This window comes from Falco biarmicus, chromosome 4, assembly GCF_023638135.1.
Source record: "Falco biarmicus isolate bFalBia1 chromosome 4, bFalBia1.pri, whole genome shotgun sequence".
In the NCBI taxonomy this organism is placed as follows: Eukaryota; Metazoa; Chordata; class Aves; order Falconiformes; family Falconidae; genus Falco; species Falco biarmicus.
Genome location: NC_079291.1, coordinates 104,134,979 through 104,154,837, shown reverse-complemented (window position 1 = coordinate 104,154,837; position 19,859 = coordinate 104,134,979). Strand labels below are relative to the sequence as shown.

Genomic DNA, 19,859 nt, shown 5'->3' with positions numbered 1-19,859 from the left:
ATAGACTCATAGAATAGTTTGGGTTGGAAGGAAAATTTAAATGTCATCTATTCCACCCCCACCCCTCTGCAATGAGCAGGGTCGTCTTCAACCTAGATCAGGTTGCTCAGAACCCCGGCCAACCTGACCTTGAATGTTTCCAGGGATGGGGCATCTACCACCTCTCTAGTCAACCTGTTCGAGTCATTCACCACACTTATTGTAAAAAATTTCTTCCTCATATATAGTTTAAATCTGCCCTCTCTTAGTTCAATCATTACCCCTTGCCCTGTAGCAAGATGTTTTCTTACTTTTCTTGCAGTTGTTTCCTTCCTTCTTTTCTAATCACTAGTACCTTAAGACATGATTTATAAACAGTATGAATGCAAACCAGCTTTGAATAATTCTGAACTCAGTGTCTTTAGTTACAAAAGCATGAGGTCTAGTCTGTGCTTTTCTGCTTACCGTGTTTACTTCTTGAGTGCTGCAAACATTGCAAAAGAAGGTCTTAGACTTCACGAATTGTCTTTAAGTTTTGCTTGAACAATTTAGGAACTGGTAAAAAATATCACCTGTGTCAAATGGCATTTTCATTGCATGATTTTCACTGCATGTTAATAGATGAGTTTATGCACTACATGTCAATAAATGCAGACTCGAATCAGAAGTTTTGCTTGCATAGGAAAAAAAATCTGCTGCATGTAATAGAGCCTTCTCTCAAAGATATTGAAATGTGATGAACCACAACCATTTTTGATTAAGTGAGTTTTTTTCAATTTGATACTTAAAAAGAGCTATGAATATTGTTCAGTCATACTTTCCTATCAGTGCCTTCCAAGTAGCTGTCAAAATTATGATTACCTATTTGCTAGAATATTAGAACCAAAAAAAAAATAATTTCTCAAGTGATGCAGAAAGATTATAATCTGCAGCTAGCAGATATGTAAAACCCTTTTCCTGCAAGGTGTGAAATTAAGAAATAAAATCTTGTCTGTCACTGTCGTATATGATTTTATGGACTATGCCTCTGAAAATTCAACATCCTGGAGTTGTTATTTAAAGTTGTGGTCAAATATTGTCCTGGACTGCTATATTTATATTTTGAAGTCCTTCTCCTGAATTGTTTGTCTTCACATTTTAAGATCTCTAGGACAGTGTTTGCACTTTCTTCCTAACTTTGGTCATTGTTTAATTTTAAAGGAACTCTCTTAGTCTGACTGATTTAGTCAAGGTTGCAGAGAATTTCCTATCTTCCCATATTTCTTTGTTTTAACTCTTACTGGCTATTGGACAAAGATGCACAGACTTCTCCACTTGTTCCATCTGGTTTTGCTCAAATTCTGCTTCACATCCGATTCTCAGAGCCTGCTCAGGCTGCTGCTTTGTTCTTGCAAAGGGCTTTAGCTTCAAAGATTCATATTTTTTTCCCTCTTCTCTCCTATTTTTCTTTTTTTCTTCTTCTTCCCCCCCCCCCCCCCCCCCTCCCCCTCCCCAGTTCTCTGTCTTTAAAAGCAAGCCTTTTGGAAATGGCATCACCACGCAATACGTATACTGTGCTTTATCTTTCTTGTATCCTGGTCTGTCTGTCTCTGGCGGTGGATCTAATCTCTGTGTTTCTAATACATCCACATCACCATGGCAACTAGATGTCAGATACAGGCTACACCATAACATTAAGTTTTTCCTCTTAAAAAGCCCTACTCTTCACCAGTCCTTATTCAGCAGCTGTTGCTTAGTTACTTGGGGCTGGGCTTTACCTTTTGACAAATGGAGCCAGTGAAGTTTCATTAACGCGCATGATCTCGGGTACAGTATTAAGAGGCTTTTTGACCTGAGACACTTCTGTTAATCATGATGCCGCCCCTACTTCCTTGTGGCTTCCAGGGGCAAGAAAGCGACAATAATTTACCATTGGCCTATAATGGTAGAAAATTACTCTGTCTCCTCTTTTATCTTTCCTTCTTCTGTATTATTGTCTCTGAGTATTAACTTCTCTGATGACTGATTAGAAGCTGCTGGGCCACTGTTTCAGCTCCCATTGTGAAGGGCTGGCAGCAAGCAGCTGTGTAATGCTGTTACTCCTGTCCACTTGGGGCTGGGTATGGGGGAACCCATACAGGAATGTGTAAAGGCATAGCCACAGTACACACTGGAGCTCAGCTGAGAGCATTAAAAGGCTATTGCAGAGCGTGGAGTTGCAGGTAATGAGTCCTGCTATAAGGCTGCTGGTTAGCTCATGCTTGCTGCCATGCTAGTTCAGCTCGCTAGAACCAGTATCTCAGTATAGTCCTGCACCGCGCTTACCTGGGTATGTGTGCAAGCAGGCTCAGTGTGAATGCAGGGAGGTCTGTGCCCTCACGTTTCATAAGCATAAAGTCACGTTGGGTCCTGCTGACTACCTCTTTATAAAATGTCTCAGGGTCTGTATGTTCAAACTGAATTCTGTCCTCACTTGCTGCAGCTTACCCGTTTCTCTTTGAGGGATGTTAGATTGGGATGATGAACGAGAGAAATGATGTGTGAACCCTTTGAACTGTAGGGGAAGACTGTTGACTACAAAGACAAATTTTTCAAGAAAGAAGTAAATGAAGCACAAAAGCAAAAGGATTGCTAAACTGAGAATATGAATAAGAAGAAAGACAATTGCAACCTCTCTTTGGATTGGAGTGAATTTACTGAACTTGAAGAGAGTACATTTTATTCTACTGTTAACTGAGACTATACTAGTTTTAACCCAAGAACTATTACCGTCCATACTCACGACATCTCTGATTTGCAGAAATGTTGTGTTTGGGGTGCTTATCTGAACAGAAGTCTGATAAATTATTTCAGCTCAATTTTTGGTTTTCCTGGGATTACCTACTTTACTCAATCATCCCTTATGATAAGCAAGTTGTCTTCTCATCTGTTTACAATTAGCATTGCTTAATGAAAAAGAAACTTTAAGCATGTCAGCACTGAAATTATGGGGACTGTCCCCAGGCAGTCCCAACTGCAGAACTAGTTAGGAGACAGTTAAACATGTTGGACTAGCTTATTTAGTGTTGCTTCATACAGCTGCGTTTGGCTTTTAAAGATGTGTTGGTAATGTGTTGCTTGCTTGAAAGGTCAGTTTGGAATGTAATGATGAAAAGTTCTTAAATGAAATATCCATTCTATTGCCGGATAAAAAAGGAACGGTATGTATTATCATTTAGACATACATTTTTTTTAAATGTAAGAAAAGCTTGAAATTCACTTTTTCTGAAAATAATTTATAAACATAATTCCTCCTTTTTGTGAGATGGAAGTCGTCTTTTGTTGCCTTGTGGATCAGTTTCCTACCTGGACAAGAAGTTAGTGCCCAAACACAGGCATTATTTGTTTAATGTGTGTGTCTGCAAAAAGATTAATTCTTTTACAATCAGCAGCAATAGGAACAAATTCCACCCAAGAAGGCTTAAGAAATGTCAGTGCGTCATTGTCCTGTCCCAAAAGCAGTTGCCTTTGTCTTGCACTAAGTGCAAGGGAATTTGGTCACTAAACATAAAAGGTATTCTCATCCCTACTTTTATTCTCTGCATTTTGTGTCTGGAATATATTATTTTTGAGGTTTTCTTGATGCTTTCTTCTGTGTTTGAGTAATCACTATGTAATCCAAAGAAAGGTTTGAGCCTGTAAAAAAAACCCCACAAACCAACAACAAACAACCCACTCTACATCTATTGTCTACAACTATTTGCAGGTGTATGTGTGTAAATATATATATATTATACAGTAAACATGTTATTGGTATTATATTCCTAATTATTCTTTGAGAGCAGTTATTTCACATTCTGTGTGTGTCTGTGGATATTTTCTTGTAGACTTTTGTTCATCATTAGCCTCTAGTGTGCAAAGTTTCCTCCTTTTCCCACCGTAATATATGTTTAAAACAACAGTGAAAATGAATCATAATTGAGGTCTCATTTTAAGGGCTATCTTTTCTTACTTGTGTTTATTTCATTATTTTAATGAGAAAAAGCAATCAGGGTATCAGGGTGTGCCCTGTTATTGGCTTAAAATAACAAACAGCAAAAAGTACCCAGCCTATCTTTTAATGTGGAATACATTAATAAAAAAACCCTCATAATTTGATACAAGATTATTTTTAATTCATATGCTAGGAATGTATTAGGGACTTTTATTTTTTTACAGTTTATTTTGCTTTGTTTAAAGATTTTTCAGGACTTCATTTTCTCCATGAACTATCTTGGAAAAGCTTTCTTCATCTGTAAACTTAGTAGTAATTGACATAATAGTTCTGGGTTTCTGAAAACCTTTAGGTTTGAATATGCAAAAACATTTGATGAAATGGTTGTATGGCAAATGTTAAAATTGTAGCTTTTGTTTCATCTGACAAAGAATTGTAGAAGTTTATCTAAAGATACATTTTATTCATTTTGTCTACTATTTTAGAATACAGTAATTCGTGTCTGCATCCTGCTGCATAACACAGACCCTTTGATTTTTCTTGGATCTATGCTGTGTGAAAGAAGTCTTGCTCTTTTGGTTAAGTATTAGTTATGCTTGGCTAGAATATAAAATCTTTCAGAATATTGTTTGGCTAAAACCTTACAAAGAGATTTTTATGCTGTACTGTGTTTATCTAGGTGTCTTTCTTGCAGCTTTTGTTTGGCATGTTCCTGAAGTAGCAAATAGTGTTTAAGAATCCATAACTGATTTTGTAATGTATTCATTTCAATATGCATTTGTGCATCTGCTCAGTGTTTTCAGTGTGTTTTAATACTAGCGTCAGAGGTTTTGAACCAGCTGAACATTTTTGTATCTTTGAGGTTTTGTCCAGCTATTTTCTCTTTGAGTAAAACTTCTATTCTATACAAATTGTGCAAATCATGTTTAGTGCAAGGAAGAAGTGCTACACAAGGATTATAAAACTCTACAGCAGTAAGGGACCATTGATTTTGATAGGATGAGAGATGACGACTTGTCATGCTAATAAATAAGTGTGCTGTCATATCTGACACTTGCACATTCATACTATGTTGTTACTCCCAGGAACGTAGCAGTAGAGGTTTGGTTTATGATAGCTCAGCATGACTGTAATGCATTTTACATGCTAAACCATTTCTCTCTAAAGATACTCGTGCCTTGGTTTGTTTCATGCAAGAGGCATGATGTGTTGTTAAAACTAGGAGGTCTTTAACATCTCCTGTTCAAAGCATTATTTGTTAGTCCTTACTGCACTGTGTCATGTAACTAAGTTGGCCTGTTTCTGTTAATTCCGTGCCTCTCTCTGAATATCTGAGCAATAGAAATTAGGCATATATCATGAAATGTTCATTTACAGGTTTGTGTGGTCTTGTGGTTTAAATGGCTTTTGTAGAGATTTGTGAACAGGTCTGTCCTTGAGAAATTTTTGTAAGGATGACTTTTATTTCCAAGGCTGTGCCTTGCCTTTGTCATAGATCACTTTGACAACAGCTCTGCAAAGATTGTCCCTTTTGGTATGTTACATATTAAATATTTTACATCACAGTTGGCTTCATTTAGCAGCAGTCACATTTGCTTTCTTTTCCTCTAATTTGCAGTGTGTTCCACTGGCTTTCTGTATTGTTTTTCATGACACTTTTTCCTGCCCTGCCACTTGCAGAGGTTTAGATGTCCTGGTTGCTGATAGTCATTGTTCCATCAGCCTGTGCAGAAATTTTTTCTTGCCATGTGTTAGAGCTGGCTCTTTTTTCCAGTATTCAAGACTAATGTTACTTCTCTGATGAAACTGCAGTGTGTGTAGGGTCCTTATTCAATTTGGTTAATTCCTATGTTCTTAACATTTGTTTTCTCTTCCCAACATGGAAAACTATTTTCAGCAGTGGCTTTTCACATTGTTCACCCTGTCTCTCAGTCACACCCTGCCATCCTAGAGCTCTGCAGTTTGGTATTTTCTTACCTGTCTTTCAGGTTTCATACTCTTCGATCCATATCCTGCAAAAATGTGGAAATGAGTATGCTTTTCTGAAAATACACAAATACCCTGGTATCTGTGGTCACATTAGTTTATGAAGTGTTTATCTGTCATGATTACTGGGGTTTGACTTTAGTTCTCCTTAACTGAAGTCCTCTTATCAGTTGCTGGGCAGGCAATTCTATTTTGTTAGGCTGTGTTAATGACAGGTGTAACTGCCCCATGTGCCTGGCTCCTGTGACAACAGCTCTATCAATACAGCACTTTTCTAATTCTTTCTCAGATGGACAGTAAGTGAAGCCTTTAACTGTTGCTCCAAATTCCTCCTTTAATTTAAAAATATACTGTCCTGTGTTAATAGATCCTGTTTATATGCTGTTTCTGGAGTTTTGCTCGAACCGATTGACAGATCAACCCCACATACTGATTGTTTTTAGATGTTACATCTAATAAGTTAAGCAGGGTACAGATCTGAATGGGTGACCTCAAAGGTATGCTGATTTGCTGTGAAACCTTTTTTGTTTGGTGTTTTGTTTTGGTTTTTTTTGGTGTGGTGGTGGGTTTGGTTTTTTTTTTTTCAGTTCATTATGTGGCAAGCTCTTAGCAGAGTCAGAACTGAATCTCTGTCCCAGAATGGTGTTAGTGAGGAGTTTGCAGCTGTAATTCTGGCTTTCAAATAGACTAAAGTTGAATCCCGGACCACATTGTTCACAAAAACAACCTAACAAAAAAGTAAAAAAACCCTCCAACCTCAAACCCACTCATGAAACTCAGCATAAAAATAAACACATCTGGCCATACTCCAATTCTTCTTCTCCCACTTCAAAGGAGAAGGGGAGTGTTATTAGGGCAATATTAGAAGCTGAAACAACTAGTATGCCTTTATACAGTCATGCACCTGACGTCTTTATCAACCTATATGCTTATGAGGAGGGAATGTGATTTCTGACATTGGTGAATGATTCTCAGCACATGAAGTAAAATGAACAAACACCTTCTTTTGTGTCTACAGATGGCTAGGTGCTTTGATCTGTGATGCATCAACATTACCCACTGGAGGCAGAGGGAGGGGAAGAGAGAAAAAAAAAAAGCAAAGGCAGTTGCCAAAATTGGCATCCAGCCCCAGCTCTTGAATATGTTGGACCACCATGAAAAGCATTTATCTTAGTGTTGAGTAGTATAATTATTAGATTGTTGGTGTATGTCCCAGCAAAGTATGTGATTTTGTTATTCTTTAAAATATGACCAGACTAAATATGTTGTCAGTAACATCAAAACTAAGATAATGTTGCTGCTATCTTTGAGCCAAAAGGGTGCTGGATTTTACATTCCTCTTCCAGTGCTTGGTCCTGTAGGCTGGGCTTGTACTGCTTTATTGTATGGCAGTACTGCTCTGCAGTGTTAGGGGCCGCCCTTGAGGTCATCAGATATTGCACCACTTTGGATGCTGGCATCTTTGACAGCTTTCCAGGAGAAATTAATGATTTTATTACAAAGGTAATATAATGGGGGGGGGGGGGGGGGGGGGAAATAAGGTCCATTTGTAACATTATTTTCTTGGTAATAAAGCAAAGTATGGCAAGAAAGAGAAGTATTCCACACTTTCTTCATAGCCACTGAATTCCTCAGTGGTGTCCCTTATTTCCTATAAAGTTTACTGGAATAATTAGAAAGCAAAATTAGTTTTGTTCCATAGATTTATTTTACTCTTGATATTTTACGGCTTCTGAGAATAAAAATACGTTTCGTTGTAGTGCTAACCTTTGGCATGCTATTGCACATCTTTCAGTCTGCACACCTTGGCTGCCTTTGTTGAGACTTCAGATCTATTTCTTCGGGTCAGCAGTATCTATGACAGCAACTTAATTGCTACATGCATTTGTACTCTGAAATTTTTTTTCAGATTCATGTTGATATGCCTATTTGCCTGGGGGTTGTTTTTATATTAAATATCAGTAAAAAAATGGTAACATCTACACAAGCAGCAGTGGAGCAAAATCCCATGTAATTGCAAGCCAGCCCTTCTGAAAGATGAGGGGAAAGGGAATATTTTACTTCTATTTTAGCTGTTACTGCCAGGAAGCAAAAGCAGAAGCTATTTACATTTATTATCTTTGAGCCCCTTAACATCACATTAATGATTTCTGCATTTCTATTAATCTTTATCCATTTCTTTTTCACCCTCAAACTTCTGAACATTCAACCACTATTGACATATAACTATTTTGGGGATGCAGATGACATTCACCAGTAATATAAAAACTTAAGAATACTGTTTCTAAATGGAGTACTGGAGGCAATTTAAGAAATTTAATGTAATTAATAAAGTTGGAAGGGAAGGAAAATTTCCTGATTGTATTTTCATGGAGTTCTCTAATCTGTACTACAGATATATAAACAGGTTAACTAGCTTTTCATAGATGGGCTAAAAAAAGTAATCTGCTACTGTGCTGGCATGGATATTTTAATGTGAAATTTTTAAAAATGATTTATGTATTTATTTGAAAAATATATAAATATATTTTTTCAAATGCCACTGGAAAGTTTTCACATTCAGTTTAGAGCTTAACAGGTGGGTGACTAAAGTTGTTCCATGACCTTATGGAGCTGAAGTGTATATAGACTTCAAAGGAAATTATCATTGGGCTGGGAGTCAAAGTGAAGTATCTGCTTAGATGAGTGGCACTATAGCACAGATTCATTAGGAAAGGGCATTAAAAATTAGCCTCTGAGGAATTCAGGGTACACATCTGATGAACTGATGATATTGCAAAATACAAAGGTACAATGTGCACTCTTGGAATAAGATCCAAAAGTAAGTTGCTAAGAACCACTACAGTTCATTTTAAATATAAATTAAGATGGAATTATTCTGTTTTATTCATTTGGCTTTTCACTAATTCTGATGACTGAAGGGCATATGAAGAACTTATAGTCCTCTAGAGGCCTGAGGAAAAGTTCCTTGTTTTTCTGCTGAACAGGCTTTTCTAGCAACAATTTCAAGAAAAAACCCCAACCCTCTGAAAGATGTTGCTCTTTTCAAAGGTGAATTAAACTTATCACCTTATCTCAGTATTGTTATGCTAAGTCAATAATGCTGCTGTAGTTTATAGTGATTCAGGTATTCCACCAGAACTTTTGTATAACAGCAGAACCAGAACATCAGTGTTTGAACTAGTGCTGGGAAGTTCCAGCGGACTGGGAATAGGATGCTTATTTTAGTGCTTCACTTCTCATGTAACGTCTAAATGCTTAACAGTGGCGCAGTGTTTTGGGATGCTGGAATAGGAGCATAGTTTTACAAACTGATGCTAGATCTCAGGATAGGTAGTCTTGACAGTTAATTTGTGACATCTAATCATGGTGGGTTTTTTTATTGAAGTACCTGCAGACTATAGAAACAACTGGACAATGGGTTTTGCCAGCTAGGCAAAACTGTAGTACTACTGTTGGACAGCGACATCGGTTTGTTTGCTATGTGTCCTGTTCGACAGATTTTGAATGTATACTTCATGCTGTAGGGAAACTAGTAACTATGCTAGACATGTTTTAAAAACAACATCTGTTTTGTTGCCCTTGTTTTTTCATCTGTCCTAAATATTTAGAGGAAAGCAACATGGAAAGATTTGTAGCTGAGACATTTCCCTTTTTCTGCTTTTTCTGCCTTTTTTTTTTTTTTTTTTTTTTTTTTTAATGAATGTAAGGAAAGATAACAATTCATCTTTTTTCCCACTTCATTAAAATCACATTCTAAGCAGTCTTCTGAAATCAGTACAGTGACATTATTTTTCAAGTTAATGAAAGCCTTATTTTAAATGCTTGAGCAAATGTTACTGTGTATTTGTGTATGCACGCTTTTACAAACGGAATAACGCGTCTGTGATTTTAGTTCCATTTTTTCCTTTATATTCTGCTGACTTCACATACAGATGTAATTGGGAATATAGCATATCTTAATTGTTTCTCATATTTCAAAATGCACAATTTCAAATTGTGCAGCTTTTTCAGATGTTCATTTATTTCTGATTTCCCACTATCAAAACTAATCTGTAGCTTAAAAACATACTCGGGCAGCGTGGTTGTTTAAGAATTGATAGATTGGGATGTTTTAAACAGAAGTAATTTATTTTCAACACCAAGGATTTGCTTTGTATTTCTCTTTCTATGGGAATAAAAAAATGAGGTAATTGTTGTGAAATCTGGGTACGGTGTTTTCCAAATAACAATTAATGTTATTTTTTATGAGACTCCATGTATATTGCAATTCATTCAAGTGTGAAATGAAAGATATTTCACTTTCTGTTACCACATGTAAAGTTTCAGATATAGTGAAAATGGTCTTACCCAGCTGAAGATTAAAAAAAAAAAAAGTATGAAGTATTGCCATGAGACATTCATGCATTTAGGGAAAGTAAACTGAGTAAATAAATGAGTCAATCTACTAAAAGTTTATGTTCTTCAGAACAAGCAATACAGCAGCTCCAGATAGATGGTTTAATGAGCAATTTTAGTGTAACTAAAAATGTCCATAGTGTCTCTTCTGTATTTTAACCATATTTTCATTATTTAAGTGTATAATTTACTTTAAATCACTTAATTGACAAAGGAAACCAAAAGATGTCCTGTAATAGTTTGCGGTCACTAGATTTTTATTTGGGTACTGAATAAGCTGAAGATGATAGACTTCAAGGGATTCTGTTGAGGTAAAATCACTTTCCTCTGTTTTGTTTCCACAGATCCAGCCATTGTAAATGGAGTTTATTGGTCAGAATCTTTAAATAAGGTTTTTGTGGATAATTTTGATCGTGACCCTTCTCTGATCTGGCAGTACTTTGGAAGTGCAAAAGGATTTTTCAGGCAATATCCAGGTAAGAAGAATACCAGTTCTTAAAATACAAAAAAGAATGCTATGGCTGTAAATCATAACTTTCAGGTACTTGCAGGTTTGATTTTACTTTATCTAGATTTCAGAGAGAGATATTTTGAATCAATGTTTTCAATGTCCTGAGTTATTACTACCAATTTTTATTTGGAGGTGAAGCCCCCATGACAGCTCATGTACTCATAAATATTCCTTCTCAGATATACATATACAAACAAAGAAAAATAGCTTCTAAACAGACTGTGGAGAAGGAAGGCAAAAGGATTAGACCATATAGTACTGAATGTAGAATATCTGTTCTATTGTGGTATACGGAAAGACTTAATTGTAACTTATTGTTCAGTTTTCAGACTTCCATTTAACTTGACACTTCTGCATTTAAAGATTTCAAAAACTTGTTTTGAAGTTTACTTTTATACCGGTTGTAATGATATGCAATTAGATCACTTGTATTGCTCCTATTAAAATAGGTTAAAATATATATTGTTACCTATTAAGTTTTATGTTTAAACATGTACCAAATTTACTACATATTAAATAAGCTGATCCTCAGCTTCTGCAAGTTTATATCAGGCCAGTAGTGGGAACTGTTATTTTGCTGACATGGTTCAGCAGCCCATGGGTTTTTTTGTCTGAAGTCTTGAGTTTAATGTAAGTTTTCTGTGAGCCTATATGTCTGAAAGTGACTGAAAGTAATAGCTACTACATCTATGTTGGTTTTAGATTATAGTAGAGTTCTCAAGCTTCATGATATTTCAAGGGTAAAGAAGTGTCCGTCCTTTTTTAAAGGCTGGTTCTTCTTTCGTGCTAGAAAAAGGGTGTAGAAAGCTGTAAGGATTGACTTGTCAATTTTCTTTTTGCTTGCTTTGAGATGTTTTTATCATATTGCTTTTGACCAACAACCAGGAGATGTTACCACTTCACAGCAATGTGAGCAAAGCATCAGGGGTGTGACTTGTGAGTGAAGCAGTATAACAGTTATCAGCTGTAGTAGTAAGTGCTCAAGGTTTGAAAGGGACTTGGCAAGCATGTGACAAAGCTTGCCAGCACCAATGACCAGGTATGATAATACTTCAGTGAAGTAGTATGATGAACATAGTAGACTTGAGGAGGTTTTTTGCCTTACAGTAGGCTGAAAAAAAGTAAGGGGGGGAAAAAGTGTTTCTGGTGGTCTTATTTAATTAAATTATTTTTTCCAGTATTTCCTATGTTATTATACCATTGCCTGTTAAAGTATGAAACTCCATTAAGTGCTACGTAGCCCCAGTACCACAGATGCATTTTGAACAGGTATTGTGAAAATGTAATTTAATCTTTTTCTCTCTGTCTTTTTTTTTTTTTTTTTTTTTTTAAAGGAATTAAATGGGAACCTGATGAGAATGGAGTCATTGCATTTGACTGCAGAAATAGAAAATGGTAGGCAATAAATAAACTATTGCTGTTTAAGAAATCTGAATGGAAGAAAAGTTCAGTATTTAAAAGAATAAGTTGTTTTTATCTTTTGTCTTAGGTATATCCAGGCAGCAACGTCTCCAAAAGATGTGGTAATTTTAGTAGATGTCAGTGGCAGTATGAAAGGTCTTCGCTTGACTATTGCAAAACAGACAGTTTCATCTATTTTGGATACCCTTGGAGACGATGACTTCTTCAATATAATTGCTGTGAGTGTCTCAGGATTCTTCTTTTTTTATTATTTTTTTAAATTTTTTTATTTCTTCCATCATTTGTTGTTACCTGTCATGTTTTACATCACACAACACACTTGAAAAATGTTGCAGGCAGGTGATGGATATAAGACATCTGAACCAACTGGACAGATACTGTCTGATTCTTCCAATGCAAGCTTCTTCATGTGACAGTGTTTTCAAACTGTTTTGCTGTGACTTGCTATGTGAACCCCCTTAAACAAGTTGTCTTGAGTTTAGAAGTTACAAAGAGGAGTAATATGTTTTGTAGTTTCCCTAAACTTTCTATATGACCATAATTTTTAACTTTGGGTGGTGTCCCCATACCACCCCTTGCCTTTCACACCACCCCCCACCTTGCATATGTAATACAGTGCAAACTGGAAAATGGTTAATGTGCAAGGATTAATAGAATCAGATCTTAGCTTTTGCTGAAGCTTGAATGGCATGATAAAATGCCAGCAGAGATCATAAAATCATAGCATGGTTTAGGTTGGAAAAAGACCTTTAAGATCATCAAGTCCATCCATTTACCTGGGACTGGCAAGTCTGCCACTAAACATGTCCCCAAATACCACATCTACATGGTTTTTGAAATTTCCAGGGACAGTGATTCTACCACCTCCCTAGGCAGCCTGTTCCAATGCTTGAGCACCCTTTCAGTGAAGACATGTTTCCTAATATCCAATCTAAGCCTCCCCTGGTACAACTTAAGGCTGTTCCCTCTTGTCCTACCCCTTTTTGCCTGGGAGCTGAATCTTAACACTCGTTTCTTGACAGCCTCCTTTCAGGTAGTTTGAGAGAGCAATAAGGGGTCCCCCCGAGTGTCCTTTTCCTCAGACTAAACAACCCCAGCTCCCTCAGCTGTTCCTTGTAAGACTTGTGCTCTAGACCTTTCACCAGCTCCATTGCCTGTCTCTGGACACGCTCCAGCACCTCAATGTCCCTCTTGTAGTGAGGGGCCCAAAAAACAGGATTTGAGGTGCGGCCTCACCAGTGCAGAGTGGCTTCCCTGGTCCTGCTGGTTTATATCGTTTCTGATACAGGCCAGGCTGCTGTAGGCCTTTTTGGCCACCCAGGCAGATGGCTGGCTCGTGTTCAGTCAGTTGTCAGCCAGCACCCCCAAGTCATCTTCTGCCACACACCTTCCCAGCCCCTCTTTACCAAGCCTGTAGCATTTCACGGGGTCGTTGTGTCCCAAGTGCAGGACCTGGCACTTGTCCTGGTTGAACCTCATACAGTTGGCCTCAGCCCATTGATCCAGCCTGTCCAGATCCTTCTGTAGTCTTTCCACCCTCAAGCAGATCAATAGTCCCAGCCTACTTGGTCTTATCTGCAAACTTACTGAGGAATGCACTTTATCCTCATTGTTCATGCTTTCCTCAGTGCAAATCTGAAATGTATGTACGTATAAGTTCTGCAGACGTATTATGGTGCTTACTGACTGATAAATGTAATCATCAGTAGTTCCTGTTATATGTATATAATAGTTATCTTTCCATTGTACAGGTATATGTTTTAAGCCTTTGACAAGGCTAGTTTTATAGTGTTTAAGAGTAATGGCATTAATCAGAATGGCTTCAACAAGTCCAAGACTCATATCAGAATTACTATTTGTGCTGGTGGTGTGAGGAATTGCTGGTTTTATAAATTCTCCTTTTACCATTCTTTTGGTAATGATCTGCGAATACATGGCTTTATCATATGCATAAATCCTAAAACTGTCTTCAAAGTCTTGAATGTATGGAGGATTTTGGTCTTTTTATTGCTACAAGGAAGTGCTTTTTGTGTACTGAAATAAATGACCCCAGTGCTCCCAGTGCAAACCTTTGAGATTGTATGGAGAATGAAGTATATATGCATGAAGTATACGTGCATTTACTGTATTTTTAAAAGATAGCAAGCAGTTAGTTCAGTATATCTTTCATATTAATCTCCTTGCATGATAATTCCATAATTAGCAGAAACTCATGTAGTAGAAAGACATAATTACATACTGTATCAAAAAAAAAAATACTGTCCTTCAAAAAATTTGTGATTAACTGTAATCTAAATAACTTTTGTAAGTTAAAAGAATGTTTCAACTAAGTAATTATTAAGATATCTTGAAAGATGGCTGGTCGAGTATAATCTTTGTAGTAGTTGTGACAGTTACTGTGAATGATGTAGGAAGAAAAAAATAAATGTTTTATAATTGATTTTTTTTTTTTTTTACTTTGGGAAAATGAAAAGGCTCGTCTATAACAAAAAATGTATGCAGCTAGACTCCAAACTAATGATTTTGCCTAAGTACTACAGCAGAAATAGTGTATAAATACTTCACAAAAAGCCAATATGAAATAACTAAATGTCATTTTTTTCAATTAAAGCATTAATTGAAAATTATTTGAGCTGAGCGTAAGCCAGCACGGAGTCACAGAATTTTTATGGAATTTATTGCCAGCTTACACAAACTTCTGATCACTGATTTGGGTATTGAGAAAAGGAAAGAAACACCAAATTGAGCCTTTCCTCCCCGTGCTCAGGCTCAGCTTCTGCCCCACAGCTGCCCACTGCACCCTGGTCTGAGCACCCCGAGCCGCCCGGCCGGGTTCCTGCCCTCCCCGCTGAGGCGCTGGCCGGTGCGGGAGGTCAGGGCCCTGCACAGGTTTCCCTCATCAGCTCTGTGCTTACTAGTTTTTCACCACCACTCTTTCCTGCTTGCTGGTTTTCCTCTGCTCTTAGTTTTTCTCTTCAGTGTCGGTCACCCATGGGCTGTCCCTTGGGGGGGGGGGGGGGGAATCCAGCTGTGGGTCACCTGCAGGCCACAGTGTCCAGAAGCGCACCTGTTTCACCACGACACCTTGTTTCCAAATGTTTCCAGGCACTGGTGGCTTCTTTCTTACACCTGCCTGCCCAAGGACCCCGCAGCCGCCTCAGCCCTCTGCTGCTGTTTTGACGCCTCATGGCTTGCTCCAGCCGATGTCAGTGCTGGCTGGAACCGGCTGTGACCACGCTGGGCAGTCCGTGGCACTCTCCCCACTCCCTCTGCTGCCTCATATGTAGTTTGGTTAGTATAAGAAATTCTTGACGCTTAGACAGATATGTAATTACGGAGGTAAATACAACATTTGTCTGAGCTAATTTTTTCATCTGAAGGTTTTTTTCTTCTCTATAACCTCTTTTAGGATGAATATGTCTTTATTTGTTGCCATAAGTAGAAATGGCAACTAAGAGTGCAATTTTATTCTTACCAGCTCAGCTGTTTCATTTCATTAGGACACTGATCGTTTAGTTACTGTGCAAATATGAACCTGAAATTATTTGCTGCATTGAAAGAGGTACTCCAGAAACGCAGGGGAAAGCAAGGGGGGCATGACAGGAGTGGCAATGAGTGGGTAAAGTGCTGTCCTGTTGCCCTGATGGTGTCTTGGAGGAAGAGTTTTTAAGGAGTTGTTTTGGACCAGGTGTGCCAACGTAATCCTTGTTGTCTCTCAAGTCAAAAAGATAATAATATAAAGAAAACACAACTTATTTGCTTGAAAATCTAACAAACTATTAACAGAAACCAGTGCTGTGGAGAAGGGAGTAGATGTTAAGGAATGGCATAGGTAGGCTGGGTCTGGATTATGGACTCTTTTTAAAATTCACTGTGTTAGAGGAAGACGTAGCAAGGGCACGCAATAAAGCCAGGATTACTGTCATCTAAATGATCAGCAAAAATTACTTCTGTAGCACTGCTCTGAGTAAGTGCCAGCAGGGTAAATGATCTTTGTGAAGACCGGAGAGGATGTTTCAGTGATCAAAACATGAGACAACAAAGCCCACACAACAGGCTTCTTGGTGTGAAAGCGCTGAAAATCCCATACAGCTTTTATCTGTAGACAAGTGTTCGAGGGAGATTATTTCTTACTCTTTATAATTTAGATGTAGCCTGGTCATGTCAAAGCAGTTTCATTTGAAGGTAGGATATGCATATGTCCATATGAGAAATCCCCTTTGTAACATAGATCCATGCATATGTAGCAAGTTTCTGTATCTAGAATTGGCCAGCTGTGCAGTATGTGCAAAAATAGATCCACTGTGTCTAAATGTTGATGACTTACCCTTCAGACAGCACACAGCTGTGTGCTTGCTCAAACCAATTGTTCTTCTGAAAGGCCTGTCCAAATTGTTGCTCTGTGAGGACTGCTGGACATCTGGAAGTCTGAGACAGATGACACTTTCTCTTCCCAGATCAAAATTTGAGGTGGAATAAGAGCTTTATGGGGGAAATTTTGTTGAGCAATACACTCGATAGAGTGAAAGTTTTGAGCCTGAGTGATTGTCAGGATGGCTGTATTATGCACAGTGATTAATGGACCAATTAGTTGCAACAGAAGACTTCTATGAGGAACTAGGCCAGGGATTAGGAGTCAAATGAGTTAAGGAGTGCTCTCACTTGCTCTCTCATTCTCACAAGAGGGGAGAACTCTAAAGCATGCCTGCATTTTGGGGCAAAAGATGGAAATGCAAGGAAAATAGTGATGAAAGATGTGAGAGAGGACTTACAGATAAGGAACAGCCAAAACGAAGCAAGTGGAAGGGTTATGCAAGCAGGTGAGAAACATTTGTATTTGTTACAGTAAGAGGGAAGAGCACTTTGAAGTTAGCCAAAAGAGAACATCGGGTTAGAGAAGCTGGGCTAGTGTAAGACAGGGCTCTGTTGACAGTGGTGGTCAAGGATGGAAAGGAATTGAGCACTGAAAAAAATTAGTATCTATGTCAGTGAAAGAGGAGGAAACAGAACTTGGATGAAAAAGTGAAGTCTAAAAAGCGTTTGTGTAAAATTTATGGTCATCAACTCTGGTAGTTTTTTTATTCTCCCTTTACATTATTTCACTGTACAAAAGTTTTAAAAGCTTTTCAATTTGCTTTTCAGGTTGTTGTTACACGTTTCAGTATTCCATACACAAAAATACATTTAGGATTCTCATTAACTATAATGGGAGATATGGTCACTACATACTAACAACATTAAAAACCTCAATTAACACTTATAATTATGCAGTAGGATAGCAAAAAACCCCCCACCTGACACACCCAGCCAAGAACAAAACCCAAAAGCCACTAGCAGTACATTAGCTGGGTTGTGAGACATCAAATGGTTTTGAAACTAAATATACTTTTAACTTTGTTGATATATAACAGAAAGCAGAATTCAGTGCAGGTCTTTCCAGAGAATAAACATAAAAGAAAAATGCTAAAAATAATTTTAGCCTTCATGGTTAGGTTTTTGAGAAATCTATGTGAAATTGATGGACTAGGTGATTGAATTTCAAAAAGTCGTTGAAATACAAGAGTGATTTTGTGCTGTCTATGTTAAAATTTAAGGTCATCTCACGGGTGCATGAACAGAGGTGCCTGCAACAACAAGAGAAAAGGCATATTTTTCAAATTCACTTTGAAGTAAAATCCAAGTCATGCATTAAATGAACAATATTATCATAAAACAAGTACTAATCTTGCCAAATACTGAAAATTTAAAAATGCTTTCATAAAAATGTAAACTCTGTGTAAAATTAACAAAATATTAACTGAGCCAAGAATGTTAAATCGATTTTAATGCTTTAGTCACACTATTTTAGCAGAATTGATTAGACTAAAAGTATTTGTTAATTCAAAGCACTGTAGTATAGTTCCCTGGTTTTAATTTGTAGAATTTTCCATTATAAATGGTTTCTGTATAGTGTCTTCTTTGGCGTCCTTGTAGTCATACAGAATAAATTATGGATGAACTTACTTTTCAATGTGCCTGAATAATCAGAATCTGTACAGCTAATGTATGGGCAGGCTGAGAAAGGCAGCTAGTTGCTAACCTCCGTATGATTGCTCCAAGCACCAGGCTGCACTTGTATGCCAATTGTTAAACATGATAACACTAGTGGAACTTTGGAAATGCCAATTCCTTTGCTTCTTTTTCTGGATTGGACTTCACTGTTGGATTTTATGTTGGGCTGTGTTGGGTATCCAAGTATGCCTAATGTAGCATGAAATCTTTTATCTGTGTATTGTTGCACCACAAAATGTGGATTTACTGTTTCTGTGGACGTTGCTCCAGACAGCTTAAATATGACAAAGGATAAACACGAAAAATGCTAAGATGAATGTAAACTACTTGTGTAGGTGTGCTAGAACCATACATATCTCACATTTTCAGAATGTGAGTAGTGTCTGATTATACAATCTAGGTCAGGAGCTGTCCAGCTAGCTATATGGTTCCTCTTAGGTCAGATTTTAGACCACTCATTTTATGCCTCTTGTGTAGAGAAATAACTACATGCAAAATAACATGAACTAATAACACAGATAAATGTAACTAAATAATAAAAACTCAAGCTCTCAGCTGTTATATTACAGCTATCACAACTATAACATGCAAAGTGTCACATGTCAGAGTATAAGGGTGATGGACTATGCAACACTAGGGAATATAAGAAAACAGTGTAATGCAAGACTTCAAAAGCAAAATGCAGGCTTTCACTGAGGTGCGTTAGCAAGAGATCTATACTGGATATTGCTGGAAAACTCAGTATTTACTAATCAGCCTTTTGATTAAAGATCAGGAAGCTATTTCAGAAAATACAAATTTTTAAATGTCATAGAAAAACTGCTGAACTGATTTCAAATTGCTGATAAGGTTGTGGTGAAGGGGGGGCAGATTTCTTTCCCATTTTCCACTTTAAAGGTTTGTCACAGTTAAAAGAAAGGCATCACCAATAACATTGCAAAACACCCAGTGACAAGGACAAAGAAATCGAATATACACTGTGAAGCACAAGTTGGGTATTTTACTAGAAGCTGACAGTCGTACTAAAGATCTTATCAAGCAGATATGCTAGTTTAAGCAAAAAACACTGCTTGAATGATTTCACATGTGGCGTCAGAATTCTACCGTTTTCATGGACTTAAAGGAGCAGATGTTTACTGCTTTGGGAATTTCTCTTGGAACCGAAACAATTTTGTCCAATGAATTTTTCCACCTCTTCATATTTGAGTTTTTTAAAAAGGAAAAGAAAGTGTATACAATTAACAAGGAGTATAAAATTTAAAATAGATCATAAAAATGCATCCTTGCAAGAATTCAAGCTGTCAGAAGCCCGTATGCGTTTTTATATAAAGGGTTTTTTTTTACTGCACTTTCATTTGTATCTGTACAGTAGAGGAGGAACTGCTAATGGACAGAACACTTCCAGGTTATGCTTGCTATCTGTACATTACATAAAATACTCATTTTACACACCTTGGCATAAACCAGTTTATTCTGCCATACATAGCAGATTACTTAAAATATTTTTGATAGTAATAATCTCAAGGTGAATTAAACTGCCACAAATCCAAATACCGTTGT

At 37.3% G+C, this 19,859-nt stretch overlaps 1 protein-coding gene across 5 annotated transcripts in view; it reads left to right on the top strand.

Moving 5' to 3' along the window:
- Positions 1 to 19,859, top strand: part of CACNA2D3 (calcium voltage-gated channel auxiliary subunit alpha2delta 3) — a 468,802-nt gene that overhangs the window by 190,642 nt on the left and 258,301 nt on the right. For all 5 annotated transcript variants that reach the window (XR_008821687.1, XR_008821689.1, XR_008821688.1 and 2 more), the window contains 3 exons: positions 10,660 to 10,791; positions 12,161 to 12,221; positions 12,316 to 12,466. Coding sequence is in view for 2 of the 5 variants with exons in the window: in XM_056337957.1 (XP_056193932.1) it covers positions 10,660 to 10,791; positions 12,161 to 12,221; positions 12,316 to 12,466 (344 nt within the window). In the remaining 3 variants the exon portion in view is untranslated. The remainder of the gene's footprint in view (positions 1 to 10,659; positions 10,792 to 12,160; positions 12,222 to 12,315; positions 12,467 to 19,859) is intronic.